At 49.0% G+C, this 17,969-nt stretch overlaps 1 protein-coding gene across 1 annotated transcript in view; it reads left to right on the top strand.

Moving 5' to 3' along the window:
* LOC142575034 (neprilysin-1-like) overlaps positions 1 to 17,969 on the top strand; it is a 622,756-nt gene that overhangs the window by 377,416 nt on the left and 227,371 nt on the right. Inside the window, exon 12 of the mRNA XM_075684001.1 lies at positions 6,897 to 6,974. Within this exon, the coding sequence (XP_075540116.1) occupies positions 6,897 to 6,974 (78 nt within the window). The remainder of the gene's footprint in view (positions 1 to 6,896; positions 6,975 to 17,969) is intronic.

Genomic DNA, 17,969 nt, shown 5'->3' with positions numbered 1-17,969 from the left:
GTAGACCATCCGCGCGTCGCTCCTGAAGAAGCCAGGCATGGGCGTTTCTTCCGCTATTGTCGTCCAAGAAGCGGTGAGCTATGTGTCCAGCAGCCAACTGTGTGAAGGTGGCTCGTAGGTCTCAGCACATGTGCCTCTGACGGCACCACGAGGGTCATGCTGACCAACTTCGCTAGCGCCCGCCTGGGGGTACATATACAGCGGCGCAAATGGTAAAACAATCACCAGGATCAGCAACACCTGAGGTGCGAAGAAATGATGCATATGAAGCATACTGCCACCAGCACTGCTCCACTGCTCACTAAATAGGTAGACTATCCGTGCGTCACTCATGAATAAGCCGGCCGCGGGCGTTGCTTCCGGTGTTGTCGTCCCAGAAGCGATGAGCTTCCTGTCCAGCAGCCAACTGTGTGATGGCGGTACGTGGGTCTCAGCACGTGTGCTGTCGACGGAACCACGATGGTAATGATCGGCAGACGTGCAAGCGCCGGCCTGAGGGTAGATATGCAGGGGCACAAACGGTCAAACAATCACCAGGATCAGCAGCACCTGAGGAGAGAAGAAATGATGCGTATTGTCACGGCTCACTGGAGGCAAGAGCGTTGAGCGGTATTTAATTGAGAGAATTAGGGCAAGCGGTCAGTCCAGGCTTCTTCTGTGGCACCTCGCTTGCACACACGAGGCCGTCATCTTCATCGTCAACGTGGTTGAGCGCAGATGGCGTCGCGGTATTTGCGCCCCTCCAGAAGGAGCATCGTCCCAACGCTCCGCGGGTAGCATCCCGTGTCCAGCGAACCTGTGTGTGTCCACGTCGCTCAGAAAAATAAGGTTTCATGCGCACCACGTGCACAGTCTCAGGAAGGCCCTTACGGCGCCTCGAGCAGGATAGGCTGTCAGGAACGACTTCGTAGTTGACGTCGCTAAGGCGTCGTAGAACCTTGTACGGTCCGAAGTATCGGCGCATGAGTTTCTCCACGTGGCTTCGGCGGCGTACTAGAGCCCAAACGCAGACTGCTTGGCCGGACGGGTAGGTGCATCGATGGTGTTGATTGTAGCGTCTGGCATCACGGTCTTGCTGGCTAGCTATGCGAACGCGCGCGAGCTGTCTTGTTTCTTCGGCGCGCTCTTTAAAATCTGCGGCATCAGTCTCGGAATCGCTGGAATCGTGAGGAAGCATAGCATCCAGCATTGTAGTCACTTCTCGACCGTGGAGGAGACTGAATGGCGTCATTCTTGTTGTTTCTTGCCGAGACGCATTATAAGCAAACGTTACGTAGGGTAATATTTGGTCCCAGTTCTTGTGTTCCACATCGACATACACGCACAGCATGTCTGCGAGAGCTTGTTGAAGCGCTCCGTAACTGCATTGCTTCGCGGGCGATAGGCTGTCGTCCTTGTGTGTGCCGTGCCACTGAGGGTGAGTACAGTTCGCAAAAGTTCAGCCGAGAACGCGGTTCCCCTGTCGGTTACGATGACCGCTGGAGCATCGTGCCTCAGGACGACGTTTTCGATGAAGAACTGTGCGGCCTCGTCTGCTAGGAAGTGACTTGGTTTCAGCATATCACGTGGGGTAACCTGTCGCGACAATGATCCACTATTTCCGGCAGCAGATATTGGGAATGGGCCCAAAAGGTCTATCCCAATTTGTGCAAACGGTGTTTCCGGCACTGGAAAGGGCTATAATAGTCCGGCAGGTTTCGTAGGTGGCACTTTTCGTCACTGACAGTCAAGGCACGTTCGAACGTAGTGCTTCACCTGTGCTGCGAGCCGTGGCCAGTAATACTTCCCTTTGATCCGTGCTAATGTTCTTGTGTAGCCTAAGTTACCTGAGGTAGCTTCATTGTGACAGGTCTGCAAAATTTCGTTGCGGAGTGTTTTAGTGACGACTAGTAGATATCTCTTCCCTGTTGAAGAGAAGTTTCTCCTAAAAAGAACACTGTTGCGTAGGGAGAATCGTGACAGGTGCCTTGACAACCATCTGGGCTAATTTCTGGTGCGGCCTTCTATGAAATCAAATAGTGATGCAAGCTCCTGGTCATCTTGCTGTTGTTGAGAGATGGTGGCCGCATCAACAACTCATAAAAAGCCTGCGGATTCGTCATCGTCTCCGCCTGACTACTCGATCGGCGATCTGGAAAGGCATTCAGCGTCTAAGTGCTGCCTTCCCGATTTATAGACCACTGTCATGTCGTACTCTTGAAGCCGTAGGCTCCAGCGTGCCAAACGTGCTGATGGATCTTTCATGTTGGTCAACCAACAGAGAGAATGGTGGTCACTTATAACTTGAAATGGGCGGCAGTATATGTACTGGCCAAACTTGGCAACTGCCCATACTACAGCCAAGCATTCCTTCTCTGTGATGGAGCAGTTCGACTCGACACGTGACAATGTTCTACTCGCGTAAGTGATGACTCGCTCAGCGCCGTCTTGCCGCTGAACAAGGACGGCGCCAAGACCTACGTTGATGGCGTCGGTGTGGATCATTGTCGGCGCATCCACGTCAAAGTGGGCAGGAACAGGCGGAGTTTGTAGACGGTGCTGCAACTCGTTAAAAGCGGCCTCTTGATCCTCGCCCCACATAAACGTGAAATCTTCTTTGGTTAAGCAGGTGAGTGGTGAGGCGATGCGTGCGAAACCCACAATAAATCGCCGGTAATATGCGCATAGACCCAGGAAGCGTCTGACTGCCTTTTTGCCTGTAGGCCTTGGAAACTTTGCGACGGCTGCGACTTTCTCAGGATCATGTCTGACACCTGTGTAACTTACTACGTGGCCCAAAAACTGTAGTTCTTTATAGCCAAAGTGGCACTTTTCAGGTTTTAAGGTAAGCCCAGCGGACCGTATGGCTTGAAGAAACAACCGCAGCCGCCTGAGATGTTCATCAAATGTGGCAGGATAAACAATAACATCGTCTGGGTAGCCTAAGCAAGTCTTGCACTTAAGGTCTGAGAGAACAGTATCCATTAGTGTTTGGAACGTGGCTGCGGCGGAACAAAAAGCAAATGGGAGAAATTTGAATTCATAGAGCCCATCAGGCGTTACAAAAGCAGTCTTTTCGCGAACCCGCTCATCGACCTCTATTTGCCAGTATCCACGTTTTAAGTCCTTCGACGCAAAGTATCGTGCATGCCATAACCTGTCGATGGAATCGTCGATGCGTGGTAAGGGTACACATCTTTTTTCGTGACCCGATTGAGCTTCTGATAATCGATACCAAACCGCAGGCTACCATCCTTCTTAGCGAGTACCACGGGCGTTGCCCAAGGGCTTTTTCACGGCTGGATGACATCATCATCTAGCATTTTCTTGACTTGCTGCTGTATTGCTTCACGCTCTTTCTCAGCCACGCGATACGGATGCTGTCACATGGGTATTGCTGTTTCATCCGTAATGATGCGGTGTTTCGTCAGTGGTGTCTGAAGCACTCGGGACGTTGTAGAGGAGCAGTCCTTAAAACCGTCAAGCAGGTCCCTGAGACTTTGTTTCTGTTGCGGTGCTAAACCTGGGTCAACGTCGACGACAAGTGCATGTGGCATCGTATCGGTGGTCGATTCCTCCTTTACAGCAAAGCAGTGTTGAACGTGGTCAATTTCATCAAAGTATGCCACAGCGGTGCCTTTACTGATGTGCCGCGTTCATTGGTGAAATTTGTCAGAAGTACCTCTGTGCGACCACCGATTAGGCTGAAGATACCGCGAGCGATGGCAACACCTTGATGGAACAGAAGTACAGTTAGTTGTTCGGCTACACCGTCCTTGTTAAACTGTTCTCCGCAACTGACGGAGACAAGACTGCATGATAGTGGTGGTATGCAGACGTCGTCGTCGGCGACACGTAACGATGTACGTTGGCGCTCTTCGTCGTGGCTAGTCTTTGTACTAGTTGACAAGGTTATCTCGCCGTCCCGTATGTTAACAACGACGCCGTACTCCCGCAAGAAGTCCATTGCAAGGATGAGTGATCTGCAGCACTCTTTTAAAATCATAAAAGTGGCGACAAAAGCTGTATTTCCTATCGGGAGTCGTGCAGTACATTTTCCTGTAGGGGTCATTATCTGGCGCCCGGCATTTCGAATATACGGGCCCGTCCGTTGCATTTTGAGCCGCTCTGCCAACTGCTCACTCATTATCGAAAAGTCTGCGCCAGTATCAACTAAAGCTGTCACGTCGTGCCCATCGATCGTTAAGAGTAGGTCGGCACTCACAAATTCGTCGGCGTTCCGTTTCTCCGGGTTGCTTCGCTCGTTTCTCTGTTGTGTTAGGGGACTTTCGGCGGTTCGACGACTTGCAACCTTCCTCCCGGAGGTCGCCGATTTCAGTTTCTCCGCCGTGGGCTTGGAGACCGGCCTCTCACCACGTCAGCGAAACTGCAACGGTTCGGCGAAGAATAACGCAACGAAGACCGCGAACGCCACCGGAAATTAGCTGTGTTGCCTTGTTTCCGAGTGACACTGTCGTCGAAGCGTCTATGTCTCTCTGGAAATTGTCGGGGAGTGGCAGGTGACATTTCCTGGATGCCATCCTGGCGATGAGGGCAAAAACGACAAATGTGCCCTGGTTCGCCACATTGAAAACACAATGGTCGGCGATCAGCAGTGCGCCATACGTTGGTCCTGCGAAGCTGGGGTCGCCTGAAATGCTCCCTCTGTATCCAGGCAGCAATAGGTGGCCGCTGGTTGTACTGTTGTGCTGGCCCGGTAGAAAGCGGGCGACGGACAGCGTCGGCGTAGCTGTAAGCGCGCGGCTCGAAGCGTGGCTCGGGACACGGTTCAGGGAGTGGCTCAGGTGATGCAAATGCTTGCCGGATTTCTTGGCGGACCACTTCAGCGACCGAAGCAACAGTGAACTCCTTCGGTGTCGCAGTTTGCTTCGCAATCTCCTCGCGCACAATGTCTCTTATTAGTTCACGCAGCGAGGTTTCGTCTGTCACTGTCAGTACTGCGGTTCCTGCAGGCGCATCTTAGGCGTTCATATTGCCGGCAACGCTGCTGCAGCGCCCGCTCGATTGCTGTGGCTTCCTTAATGAACTCTTCCACTTTTGTAGGTGGGCTACGCACGAGACCAGCGAATAGCTGTTCTTTGATGCCGCGCATGAGATGGCTCAGCTTCTTCTAATAAGGCATCTTGGGATCCGCGCAGCGAAACAAACGAGACATGTTCTCGGCAAACATCGAAACACTTTCGTTTGGCTTCTGAATGCGCAACACGAGAAGGCGTTGTGCATTATGTCGGCGATCAGTGCTTCCGAAGGTATCAAGTAGCCGACGGCAAAATTCGTCCCACGTTGTCAAATGTGCCTCGCGATTTTGGAACCACGTCCTTGCACTACCTTCAAGAGCGAAGTACACATTGGAAAGCTTCTGGTCCGGACGCCACTGATTGACCTTAGCTACGCGTTCATACTGGTGCAGTCAGTCTTCGGCGTCTTCATACGTGTCACCGTGGTAGCTAGTCTTCGGCGTCTTCATACGTGTCACCGTGGAAGTTAGTGGGGACTAGATTGTTTTGAACAGTCACTTGTGTTGGACTTGCGAGTGCCATTTCCTGAGTCGGTGAGGTCGCTGACAAAGTTCCTTGGAAGAGGCCGAATTCCGGGCACAGACCTTGCAGGCGACGGCTTGCGCGGTGCGCAGATGTCTCGACGCGTGGATGATGTCTTGAAGGGCTGGATACAGGGCTACTCGCAGGAGTCGTCCCTATCATTAGGTGATGATGCGATACCCAGCACGTCCGCCAGTGTCACGGCTCACTGGAGACAATAGCGGAGAGCGGTATTTAATTGAGAGAATTAGGGCAAGCGCTCAGTTCAGGCTTCTTCTTCTGTAGCGCTTCGCTTGCACACACGAGGTCGTCGTCTTCACCGTCAACGTGGTTGAGCACAGATAGCGTCGCTGCAATATGAAGCATACTGCCACAAGCGCTGCTCAACTGCCCACTCTAATATGTAGTATGTTTAATATTAGACCCGTGATAAAATATCGTGATTACTTATTCTTATAAAAACTCATTCGCAACCACTTCTGTCCGCTGTTACTGTTGGCTGTAACGTTCTGCGTGCCTTGCCTGATTTTGCGTAATCCCAAAATTTTCTACGTGAACTCAGCTTGCACCTCTAGCGCTATAACACGTCTGGTAGCACAAAAATACTCTGTGTTATGTTATTTTCAGTTCTTCTCCGCCGTACTTGCTTAGTGGCTATGGTGCTGGGCTGCTAAGCAAACGGTCGTGAGATCGTATCCCGGCCACAACGGCCGCCTTTCGGTGAGGGCAAAATGCGGTAACACCCGTGTACTTGGATTTAGCTGCACGTTAATAAACCCCAGGCTGTCCAAATTGCCGGAGTCCTTCACTACGGCGTGCCGTTTAATTAAATCGTGATTTTGGCAGGTAAAACCACATTATTATTTTAGTTTTCAGCTCTTGTATTTGCTCTATATCTGACTTCTCTTTTTCATAGAATTCAATCTTTTGTTGCGTCTTCTCCCGCTGTTCTTTTAGGTTATCTGTTTTGTTATCTGTTTCTCGTCCTCGGTATAATACAAGTGCACCAAAGTAAGGCGTAGAGCTAGAGCTATATTGGGCACTCTCATGAATAACTGAAATGAAGTATAGCGAAAATCAGTGTGTCTGCAGATTCATTTGATCTGCCTTCTGATCTCATGCTAGCAAACGTGACGCTAGAACTACTTTCTGCCTCCGAAATATGCGAGCATGAATTTGTATAACATTTTCGAGTTACAGCTGTGTTTTCTCTTATTTTTTAATGCCCGAAGATTGCGATTTCCTATGCGCGAAGTGGCACTCGTTACTTTAGCGTTCCTGCTTAACGTTGGTTTGCTGGTCAATTGCGAGTCACAGTCGTCATTGTGTTCTCATGTGAGGTTTCTTTATGTGCAGCTCGAGAAGCTTCGCCTCGAGAGTTTCGCTCCGAATATTTCTAAGGCTCTCAACATGGACATGGGCTTCTACGATGGGGTAAGTGGTCAAGGAGGCGCGCCTACCGGCGATTTCAGGCTGCAGGCTAGCTCTAGCCTTTCGAATACTAGTTCAATGGACAGCTGACCAAAGCGTCAAAAGTACTGCAGTCTTTTCACACGAACTGCAAGGCAGGATTTCACTTATCTCAACCTTCAATCATAAAACTCGGGCATTTAGAGGCCGAAACTTACAGATGGTTCCCTCTTTAAATCTTAAAGGTATAAAATAGAACTTAATAAAGCAAAGAATAAAATGTGTGAAGCAGTGTACAAGGGAAAAACAGCTATATATCAGGCAACAGTTATTCTTGCGGTAATTACAGAAGAGGGCCGCAAATTAACGCATCTATGTATAATTACCGACAAATACCTCTACCTAAATTTGGGACACATTTGTAGCTGTCACACTTCAATTGTGAACGTACAGCAGTTGCAGCAATTCTGCCTTATTTAAGAAGCGCAGCTCACACGCCTAGTTCCTACCAGTCTTTAGCTTTCATTTGCTTTGGCTTACTGTATATGGCATTAAATGTGCCTAACTGCTACTATAGTTTTTCTGCTGACTTTATTCAGAGTGGCAGATCCAAGAGCCACAGAAATATTCCGAGCGTCAGATTATTTACTCCGAGTGCCAATCTCTCAATCTTAGCGCGCGCAGACATAGGTAGCACGCCAGCGAAATCAATCGAAACACCAACATGTAATCCAAGTGCTAGCAACTTTAATCCAAGTGCTAGTCGATTTATTCCATGCACGAAAATTTTTCACCAATGATTTCGATACTCTCTAATGCAAATTTTGGGCACAAATGTTTTGGTGTTTTCAATTTGCGATATATTGTGGCAAGGAATTTGATTCTCGCAGACAGAGTGTTCTCAGAAGGGGCACTCCAAAGGGTGTAAACTGTTCTATGCTGATAACGCGCGTGCCCTTCGTTACTAGAAAGTACCGGGCTCGCAGCGTTAAAGAAAGGAAACGCATCAAGGTAGGTGACGATTATCGTTGTGTTGCAGAAGGGGCAAGCCAAAGGGCGTAACTTTGCCTAAGAGTGTAGGAGCTGCGCTCTAAATAGAAATACTGCGTGTGAAAACGATTGAAATGTCAAAATACAGGCACAGGAGCACGACAGCATTAATCTTTCTGGTAACTCCCGCCATTTGTAAAATGAACGACTGAATGTGAATTCGATGAAGTTAATTTAGTTACTGAACTTCTTGGAGTAACATGAACGAAGAGGCTCGATAAAGGTTGAAAGCGCATCTGGTAAGTGTTTTATTGAACTGCGGTGCCCCCGTAATTTTAATCAATCTGGGTTATCACAGAATTTCGGCTCATCACGTACGCGGCTTATCGCGTTCCTGGACAAATTTATTGTCTTCTGCTAGCAGACGGCTATCGAGAGACCCATAGAAGGACGTGTACAATAAATTTATGCCAGATAAATATTTTCTAGATAAATATGTTCACGTAGGTTGGTGCAAAATGACTACCGATATTTGTTCCCTGTATTTGTAGGTAGTAAGTATTCTCAAATTCGAAGGAGTTATACTGACACTTGTACTTACTCATACTTTTCTTGAGGCCTGCATTTCACCCGCTAACAACGTAATGTTATCGCCCTGTGCAAGTTGTGCCTGCATGATTTCCGGTTTACTCGACTGTTATCGTATATTTTGATTCTTTGTGTTGTGTATGTCCTTGCCGAACCTTTTATAATCAGATTGTATGTGTCACATTAATTTTGTAGTAGTTCTGGAAGGCATGTGGGTCCCAACGATTACTCTGGAAGATTCGATGACTGATGTATAAAAGCCCACGCGCTTGACCCACCGATCAGATTTCGACGATCGCCGACTGTGCTCGCCGCTATCGTTGTGCTGTGAATATCGCTTGCTTTGTGGGCATAGGTTCGCCCCGAAAAAGTTAGTTTCGTGATGCACAGTTTTGCTATACTGTGTTCTTCACCATCACTGAGACGGCACATCTGGTGGAGCTGCTTTTGCGTTCACATACCATACGTTCCCGCAAAGCCCTGAGCCAAATCCGAACCGCGAAGACAACACCAACGTCGCCAAAGACTAGTGAGCTAGCCGCAGGCTGCAAGGGCTGCAACCGGAGTACGGACTTCTTCCTGAGAAGACCAGGAAGTGCACGGCCGCGACAGCAGCAACAACGACAGCCGCAATGCCGCCTACACCGGTCGTGTTCCAGCACCCCAGGAAGCCACCGACGTTCCGCGGATCAACATTTCAGAACCCGGAAAACCAGACGGAGAAGTATAAAAGGGTCACTACATCTAACAACTGGAAGAGTGGCGACTGGGGGCACTATTTCTTCTTCTCGTGCCGCCACGGTGCAGTTTGCGAACCGAGAAAACAGCCTAATTGCTTGGGACCTGTTTCCCAGCGCCTTCCTGCAGGCCTTTACGACCACCGTGCGCAAAGAGCGAGTGCAACTGCTCAACAAGAACATAGCCATTCTCACGGCCCTCGCCTGTTCAGAGAAGCCGACCCTGACCAGTCAGAAAAGCAACAAGTTCGTTTCTCAATGGGGAGTGTCAGCAAGAGCTCTTCGCAGGATTAATACGCAACCCGCCAAAGATATTTGCTGAATTTGCCTTCGAAGCCACAATCATTAAAAAGTGCTGGATATGCGGAATAGTAATATATAAACCTTTGTCCGTAAAATTTCGAGTCTGATTTATTTTCTTCTCTAGAAATGATTCCCCAAAACAAATGTTGGTGCCTATATGTAGCGCCATCTTTTCGGGCTAACCTGAGCTATTTATGTTAATTGCTCCTGAACTTCTCTCTGGCAGCCGCTAGATGGAACTACATGCAGAAAAATACGTCGTCACTAGTCGTTTGCGCATTCTACTGTGAGTGAATATGGAGCGAAGGACGTCTACCTCGAACAGCGTGTAAGCATAAAATTCTGTGTGAAGCCTGCAAGACAGCCACGCAGACGTATGAGCTCCTTCGTAACACTTACGGCAATGAGACATTATCGCGGGCGCAAGTTTTCGAGTGGCCCAAGAGGTTCATTTCGGGGAGAACGTCGGGGGAAGACGACACAAGGCAGGGGCGCCCTGCAACCTCACGGAATGAAAACAACGTAGCTTGGATGAGAGATATCGTTCAGCAAGACCGCACCATTACAGTCCACAAGCTATCGGATGCTTTGAACGTTAGTAAGACAACATCCCACCAAACTTTGCGTGAGAACTTCGGGAAACGAAAGCTGAATGCCAGACTTCTGCCGTATTTCCTCACACAGGACCAGAAGGACACGCGAAGATCAGTGAGCGCTGATTTGCTCTCCGATGCAGAGAACGATGCTGCATTCGTCGACAGCATCATTGCCGAAGACGAAACATGGTGTTTTCAATACTATCCTCAAACAAAGAGGCAGAGCGCCGAACGGCGGTCCACAAGCTCTCCGCTGTCCAGTTCAGTTCAGTTCAGTTTATTGTCCTTAAAGACCCCCGGAGGGGGTATTACATAAGGGGTGGGTTTAGCGTAAGTTCCACATTTGGTACACTTCATTAGTTATATTCAAAGTGATCAATCACACGCTGTAGGAATGAAGACAGGCAAGCGATGCTAACAATGTTAGCAGGAAGGCCGTTCCAGTCTTTAGCTGCTCGAGGAATGAACGAGGCAATGAACGAGAATGAACGATGCGTTCGGGCACGCGGGCGTGCGACTTGCTGCGGATGACTGGTGCGGTGAGAGATGCGTGCCGCAGGAACGATATATGGCGCATGACGAAGGGTAATGAAAAAGAAATTGTGATAGAGCTCAAGACTAGCAATGCGTCGGCGATTAGATAGTAGTGTTAGTCCGGATTGTGTTTTAAGTGCGGAAATGCTGACATCATATGAATATTGTGAGTGAATGAACCTAGCAGCGCGGTTCTAAAAAGATTCAAGTGAGGTGATAAGATATGTTTGGTGCGAGCTCCAGATGGCAGATGCATATTCAAGTTTTGCCCGAACAAGGGACTTGTAGGCAAGCAGTTTTACGTTTTGAGGTGCCTGGCGGAGATTACGTTTTAAAAAACCTAGTGTTTTTAGCAGGTGATATGATGTTAGAAATATGTTTATGCCAAGACAGATCATTGCATACAGTGACATCTAGGTATTTATAGGACTCTGCTAGGTCGAGAGGCAGGCTTCTAATTTGGTAAGGAAATACCAGGGGATTACTGCTACGAGTGAAAGACATAACTTTACATTTTTGTACATTAAGTTTCATTAACCGATCGTCCCATCATGTTAGTATGTTGGCGAGGTCTTTCTGCAGGGCTGTTTGATCGCAGGTGTTACGTACAGTGCAATAAATGACACAATCGCCGGCGAACATTCGGATATTACAGGACACATGTGAAGGTAAGCCATTAATATATATTAAAATAATAGAGGGCGAAGAACCGATCCTTGAGGGATACCTGATGTTACTGGCACAGGGTCATATAGGTGATTATTTATAATGACAGATTGGGAGCAGTTGCTAAGAAATTCAATGATCCAATTCAAAACATCAGGATGCAAATTAAGTCTTGTAAGTTTCAATATTAGACGATGAGGAACTTTATTGAAGGCCTTAGAAAAATCCAAGAAAATTGCGTCAGTCTGTATGTTACTGTTAAGGTTATTGTGAACATCGTGCAGGAAAATGGCCAGCTGTGTTTCACAGGAGAAACCTTTGCGGAGTCCGTGCTGGCCGGGATGAAAAAAGCGATTCAAGTCAAGAAAATTGATGATAAGAGAGCAGATGACATGTTCCATGATTGTGCACGGGACGCTTGCTAGGGAGTTGGGGCGGTAGTTAAGAGGCGAGTTTCTGTTACCTGATTTGTGGACTGGAACGACCTTCCTAATTTTCCAGTCATCTGGAATGAAACCTGAAGAAAGAGACTGCGCAAATATCGATAACAAATATGCTGCAGAAATAAGCTTAGAGTTTTTTTTAATTTTTGGGTTAATTTCGTCTATGCCGGGAGATGATGAACACTTGATTTTGTCAATGATCGCACAAATACCGTCTGCATTGAAAGCAATGGCTGGCATTGACGAGTTTATACTAAGCGATGACGAAACGGGAGGCGCATTGGATTCGTTTGTGAACACAGAAGCAAAGGCCGAATTAAACACGTCGGTGCAATCGGAATCATTAATAATTTCGTTCGATTCGTTAGTTATTTTAATAGTGCGCGTTTCGCTATTGTTTATAACTTTCCAAAAGTGCTCCGGGTTATTGAATAATAGGTTTGATAGATTGTTTTGATAAAAGGAGTGTTTAGCGGGACGCAGTGCGTCGACGTAGCTCTGTTGGGCTTCATAATATTTATCCCATGCGCATGGGCGTCCTCTCTGTTTGGCGGCGTGATACAGATGCTTTTTTTTTCTAGGCATTTTAAGGTCTTTGTGAACCATGGTTTTTGCTGATAAGAACGAAAGGGGACTTTAGGAATAAATTGATTTGCGAGATCACTTAGTTTATTTTTGAAGCGCGTCCAATTGCTGTTAACGGAATGGTCTTGAAAAGTTCATTCGAATACAGGAAAGAATGTATTCATAGCTTCAGTTATAGCTTCGTAATTTCCTTTGTCGTATTGACATATTGTTTTCTTAAAGGTATCCCGTGTCTACAAAATGAACGAAAAAGTGGCATGGATGACTTTGGGATCACTGATCTCAGGCAAATAAGAAATTGATCAAAGGCTGTCAGGGTGGTCGGTTAGTATGATATTGAGGACGTTAGCAGTTTGCTGCGAAATCCGGGTTGGTTCAGTTACTAGCTGGGAAAGGTTAAAGTTAAGGCAGAAATCGACAAAATTTTTGGCCTCTGTGTGTCCGGATACCGAGAATGATTGTATGGTACGCCAGTCTATTTGTGGGAAGTTAAAGTCACCGAAGAGGAGGATTTGCGCGTTTGGGTGGGTGGTTACCAGTTCGCTTATGACGTTGTTAAGTTGATGGCAGACATCAGAAGTAGCACTTGGCGGTCTGTAACAGATACCAAGTAGCACTTTTTTTGGATAGGTATGCATTATGACCCATAACATCTCAAGATCTGATGTAACGTTTATTAGCGAGCATGGCAACTGCTCGCGAACAGCGACTAGCACACCACCACCACGGGTTCCTGCGCGGTCGTTCCGATAGAGGCAGAAACCGGGCAGGTCGGCTGGAACTTCGCTATCAGTAACGGCGCTGCTCAGCCATGTCTCAGTAATACTATGTTGCTACCGGTAGATAAAACTATGTTCGACACCAATTCACGCTTCGGGAGGAAACTGCGCACGTTCGTGTATGTTATAGAAAGCGAAGCGCTATCTCTGGAGCAAGTCGGTGTTATGTTATTTTTCTGTTTGGGGTGATGTAGCTGCTATGCCAACTCTTTGTCACTACTCGAGGCGGCATCAAAGGTGTATCTTCTTGAACCGATGAACAAAGTCTTAAAGCGGAGACAAAAAGGGACGCCTTTACCTTTTGCGACAGCAACGAGATGTTTTCGGGAATTTCTTACTGATCGCGAAAAATCCTCGCTAATACTGTAGTCATTGCCTTTAAGCTTTCGGTTACTCGAAAGGATGTTAACTTTGGTTTTATGGAAAGTAAATTTTGCTATGAGGGGGCGAGAGCGATTGGGGGAGGGACGACCGATGCGATGTGCGCGTTCTATTTCTTTTGGGTCTATGGTTAGTTGCAACCTATCGCGGCAAAGTTCCACAATCAATCTTTCGGAGTCGGCAGTGGTTTCCGTGCTGGAAGGGTCAGGAATGCCGTAAAAAATTAGGTTGTCCCGCCGTGAGCGATTTTCGGCATCGTCGATACGTGCTTCGAGCTCGGAAATACGAAAAATAGCCTGTTCAGTCGTGGTGCGCATTGCATCCACTTCGTTTCGAATGGGCAAAAGCGTCTGGTAGTGACCCTCAAAATCGTTCATTCGTTTGCTTAGATCAGTAATTGCTTTATCGGTAGAAGTAAGTTGTGACTTAAGACCATGAATTTCAGTGATCAGCTGGTTCTGACCGGCGGTTAGTTTTCGCAATTCGGTTAGTAGGTTTTCAGGAATGTCAGAAACCGGGTTTGTTTCCACATCACCTGCAAAAATCAGCAAGGCATGAATAATATCAGCACATTCGACAGCAATGGCGGCACAGCAGTGCGGGCTCGGCAACTGCATCAGGAAATAATTGCTAGACTCTTTAGCAAAGAGAGCATATGGTTGACTAACCTGCATTGCAAGAGCAAACGGTTTAGCGAGCTGTGCAGATGTGCAGTCGCCGAGCCCACAAAGCTGTGTCGACGGCCGCCCCCAGTTTATATCTGATGACTGCGTTGCCGTTGATGACGATGGGAATTGCCACCCCCGACTGAAGACCACCGGCCGCCACTTCTTCTGGAGGATGTCCGGGTATGACGCATCGCTGGCACGGAAAACCTGGATGTTGGCTGCCTCGTTTCCTTGGCAGTCGACCACGCACCTCGACGAAGCTGACGTAGCAGCAGCGGTTATCGTAGGCAGCAGGAAATGCACGGTAGAGAAGGTGACGATCTGCAAACGGTTTAGCGAGCTGTGCAGCTGTGAGCTCACCTTACTCGAAAACGGTGCGGCGACAGAAGACCAAAACGAAGACGATGCTGATAGTTTTTTTCGGTGCCAGATGTGTCATACACCACGCGTTCGTCCCACAGGGGCAGACGGTGTAACAGGAGTTTTATATCCGCGCGGTCCAACACACGCGTGATACACTGCGACGCCATCGCCCTGACTTAAGGGCATCTGGACAATGGAGCCTTCTCCACGATAACGCAAGGCCGCACACTGCTGTGAGCGTCACAGGATTTCTCGCCAAGCGCAGTATTACTGTACTTCACCATGCGCCATACTCGCCTGACCTCTCTCCATTCAGTTTTTTCCCTGTTTCCTCTTGTGAAGAGAGCCCTAAAAGGTCGCTGGAAGGGGGCGTGGAGGCCATTCAAGACGCCACAACAAAGGAGCTTACTTCCTGCCAAAACTAGCGTTTTCCAACTGTTACCAAGACCTTAAAAAGCGTTGGAAGCTGTGTATAGACTGCAAGGGAGACTATTTTGAAGAAGTGCTGCACAAATTATTTCAATGTTAAACGCGTTTTTTAGTAGACTCAGTCTCGGAACTTTACGGACAAAGGTTAACTGCCCAACACTGACCCCAAACTACACCGATGGGCAAGCACTCAGCATGTACGACTTACTCGAGACTATCAGATTCATTCTTCGCGAGGAACTGCACAGGCTCTTCGCAAGGTCACAGTATCATGTGGCCTCAATCGCTGACATCATCAAAGATGTAGTTCAGCAATCTCGCGGAGTTCCTGGAGTGCAGCCGGGAATCACCTCAGTCCCAGCCCGAAGTGATGACATACGCCGCCGTCACCCGCCACCAGTGTCTTCCTCCGCGCCTACACCAGGGCGCCGCAACATGGCAAGTTCATTGACCACTGCCACCGCCGCCAGCATGCCCGCCTGTCGCGCCGCGCAAAATTCCAACGAGTACTCACGCTTGGTGTGCTCCCGACCACCGCCCGCTCTGCTACCACTGCGGAGAAGTGGGCCGCGTAAACCGCCCGAGCCCATGTCGCCAAATGAGGCTACGAGGGTTCGCTTTGAACGCGCCACGCCCACGCCAAGGTGCGCGGCGTCGTGATTTCGCCGATTACATTGCCGCCACTCAGTGGAGCCCTCAACCATCCCGTTCGCCCTTACGAGGCCACTGCCTTTAGCCGATCGCCGAAGCGCCGACTACACACTGGTCCAATCAGGGGCCGCAGGCTTCACACGTACCCAGCAACCGATGAAGGGGTGCGGCTGCTGTTCGTCGAAATGTCGAAGATCTTCCGCAGCCGCCGCCTCTTCAACATCCTACTCGATGCTGCAGCGACACGCGGCTATCAAGATGAAGCCTCGAAGCGAAGACTACGCCGCCTACAGAAAACCTGAGGACGATACGTAACTACGGCATAACGCGACACAGCCGTGATGCGACGCAGCGGCCTAACTGTAACGCAAGACAAAAGCCCACCGATCTTGACGTGCCACCAGCCACCACTTTCGGCCACGTAGCCACCACTTTCGTGCATACACGAGCCCACTGTTTCGTCATGAGTCTATCTTTCGCCACCAAGTTTAAGAAAGTCAAGATTGCATGGGAGGGCCTTCAAAGCCGGACAACTGGAGTACAACTGATAATGCCGACAGGACTGTGCACGGCAACAATTACCGTCCATGACAGGACCAAACCTGCTACCTTCGTTGTGTAACAGTGCTCACGATACGTAAGTCCCGGCATGGACTTCCTGAGCCAACACGACGCAATCATCGGCCTGAAGTCCGAGTTGATCACGCTAACCGAAGACCATGTGATATCGCCGGCGAGTTCTCTGAGTTACCATGCCGTGAATGTGCTCGAAGCTCAAGTCAGCATCCCACCTCTCTCCAGTATCGTCATCTCCGTCTGCACCAAAACACCTGTCGATGTAGATAGAGTCGTCGAGGGCGAACATCTACTGCTAGACCACGAAACTTGCATCGAAAGAGGAACTGCTCGACTGCTTGAAGAAAAAGCGATAGTAATGCTGACAAACTCCAGCAAAGAGTACAAACACCTCAGCATGGGCATGACGATAGCATACAACGAGAAAATTAAGGAAACCACCAATACATTTGTCCTCTCATATTCTACCGCACCTACCTCGACCACCATAGTTGAACCAGCCTTCGACATCAATCCGAGTCTCCGCATCAGTAAGCAGGTACAGCTCGAAAGCCTTTTCCGACGATACAAAGGCTGATTTTTGATTCGTCGAGGCTTCGACAAGCACCAGTTCCTAAGCATTGCATAATAACTGAAGAATGCGCACGGCCGCTCCGTCAGAGCCCGGGCCGAGTTTCGACGCTGGAAATGAAAATCAATAAAGCGACAATTCCACGAAATGCCAGGCGACGAAATCCAGCCTACGAAGAGCCAGTAGGCCTCGCCGGTGGTCTCGGTGAAGAAAGAGGACGGCACCCTGCGTTTAGGTGTGGATTATCGTCGGCTGTACAAGATCACGAAGAAGGACGTATACCTCACGAAGAAGGACGATCCCAAAACTGGCCACTCGCAAATAGATGTCGACGAGAGGGATCGCGGGAAGACCACCTTCATGACGCCGGCGGGATCTACGGGTTCACCGTGATGCAATTCGCACTGTATTCGGCACTTGGAACGTTCCAGCGCCTGATAGACATGGTATTAGGAGGGTTGAAGTGGAAGAACTGTCTCGTCTACTTAGTTGACGTCGTCATCTTCGCCGGAAATTTTGACGACCACCTTAGGCGGCTCGGGACTGTACTGGAGACCATTGAGTCATCAGGACTCACTCTGAAGAGTCGCCTCGCATGCGATGATCTTCTGTTCCTGGTCCACGTCATTAGCCATTCTGGAGTCCAGCATGATCCACAGAAGACATCTGTTATCGGTGGCTTTCCACAGCCCACCGACAAGGAGGCAGTGCGCAGACTCCTCGGCCTATGTGCTTATCACAGGCACTTCGTCAGACCTTTCACGCATCGCTGAGCCATTGACATATTAAGAAAATTCAACGTCGTGTTCAAGTGGGAAAGGCCGCAAATCGAAGCATTCGAAGAGCTTCAATGGCGCCAGCAGTCACCCCCAGTACTCGTCCACTTCGATGAAGGCGCCGACACCGAAATCTACGTCGACGCAAGTAGCCTAAAGCTCGGCGGCGTCCTACATAGTGTTCATTGCTTGCGCTAGCCGATCGCTGTCGAAAGCAAAAGCCAATTATGTGACGACGGAAAAGGGATGCCTTGCCATCATTTGCATCACCACAAGATTGCACGCTTAAATATAAGGCAGACTGCTCAAAGTCGAAAGCGACCACCATGCCTTGTGTTGGCTCGCAAATTTAGAAGACTCTTCAGGGTGCCTCGCACTATTTA

The sequence above is a fragment of the Dermacentor variabilis genome, chromosome 3, assembly GCF_050947875.1.
Source record: "Dermacentor variabilis isolate Ectoservices chromosome 3, ASM5094787v1, whole genome shotgun sequence".
NCBI classification, from domain to species: Eukaryota; Metazoa; Arthropoda; class Arachnida; order Ixodida; family Ixodidae; genus Dermacentor; species Dermacentor variabilis.
Note: the sequence above shows the minus strand (reverse complement) of the source record. Positions and strands in the feature narration are given on the sequence as shown.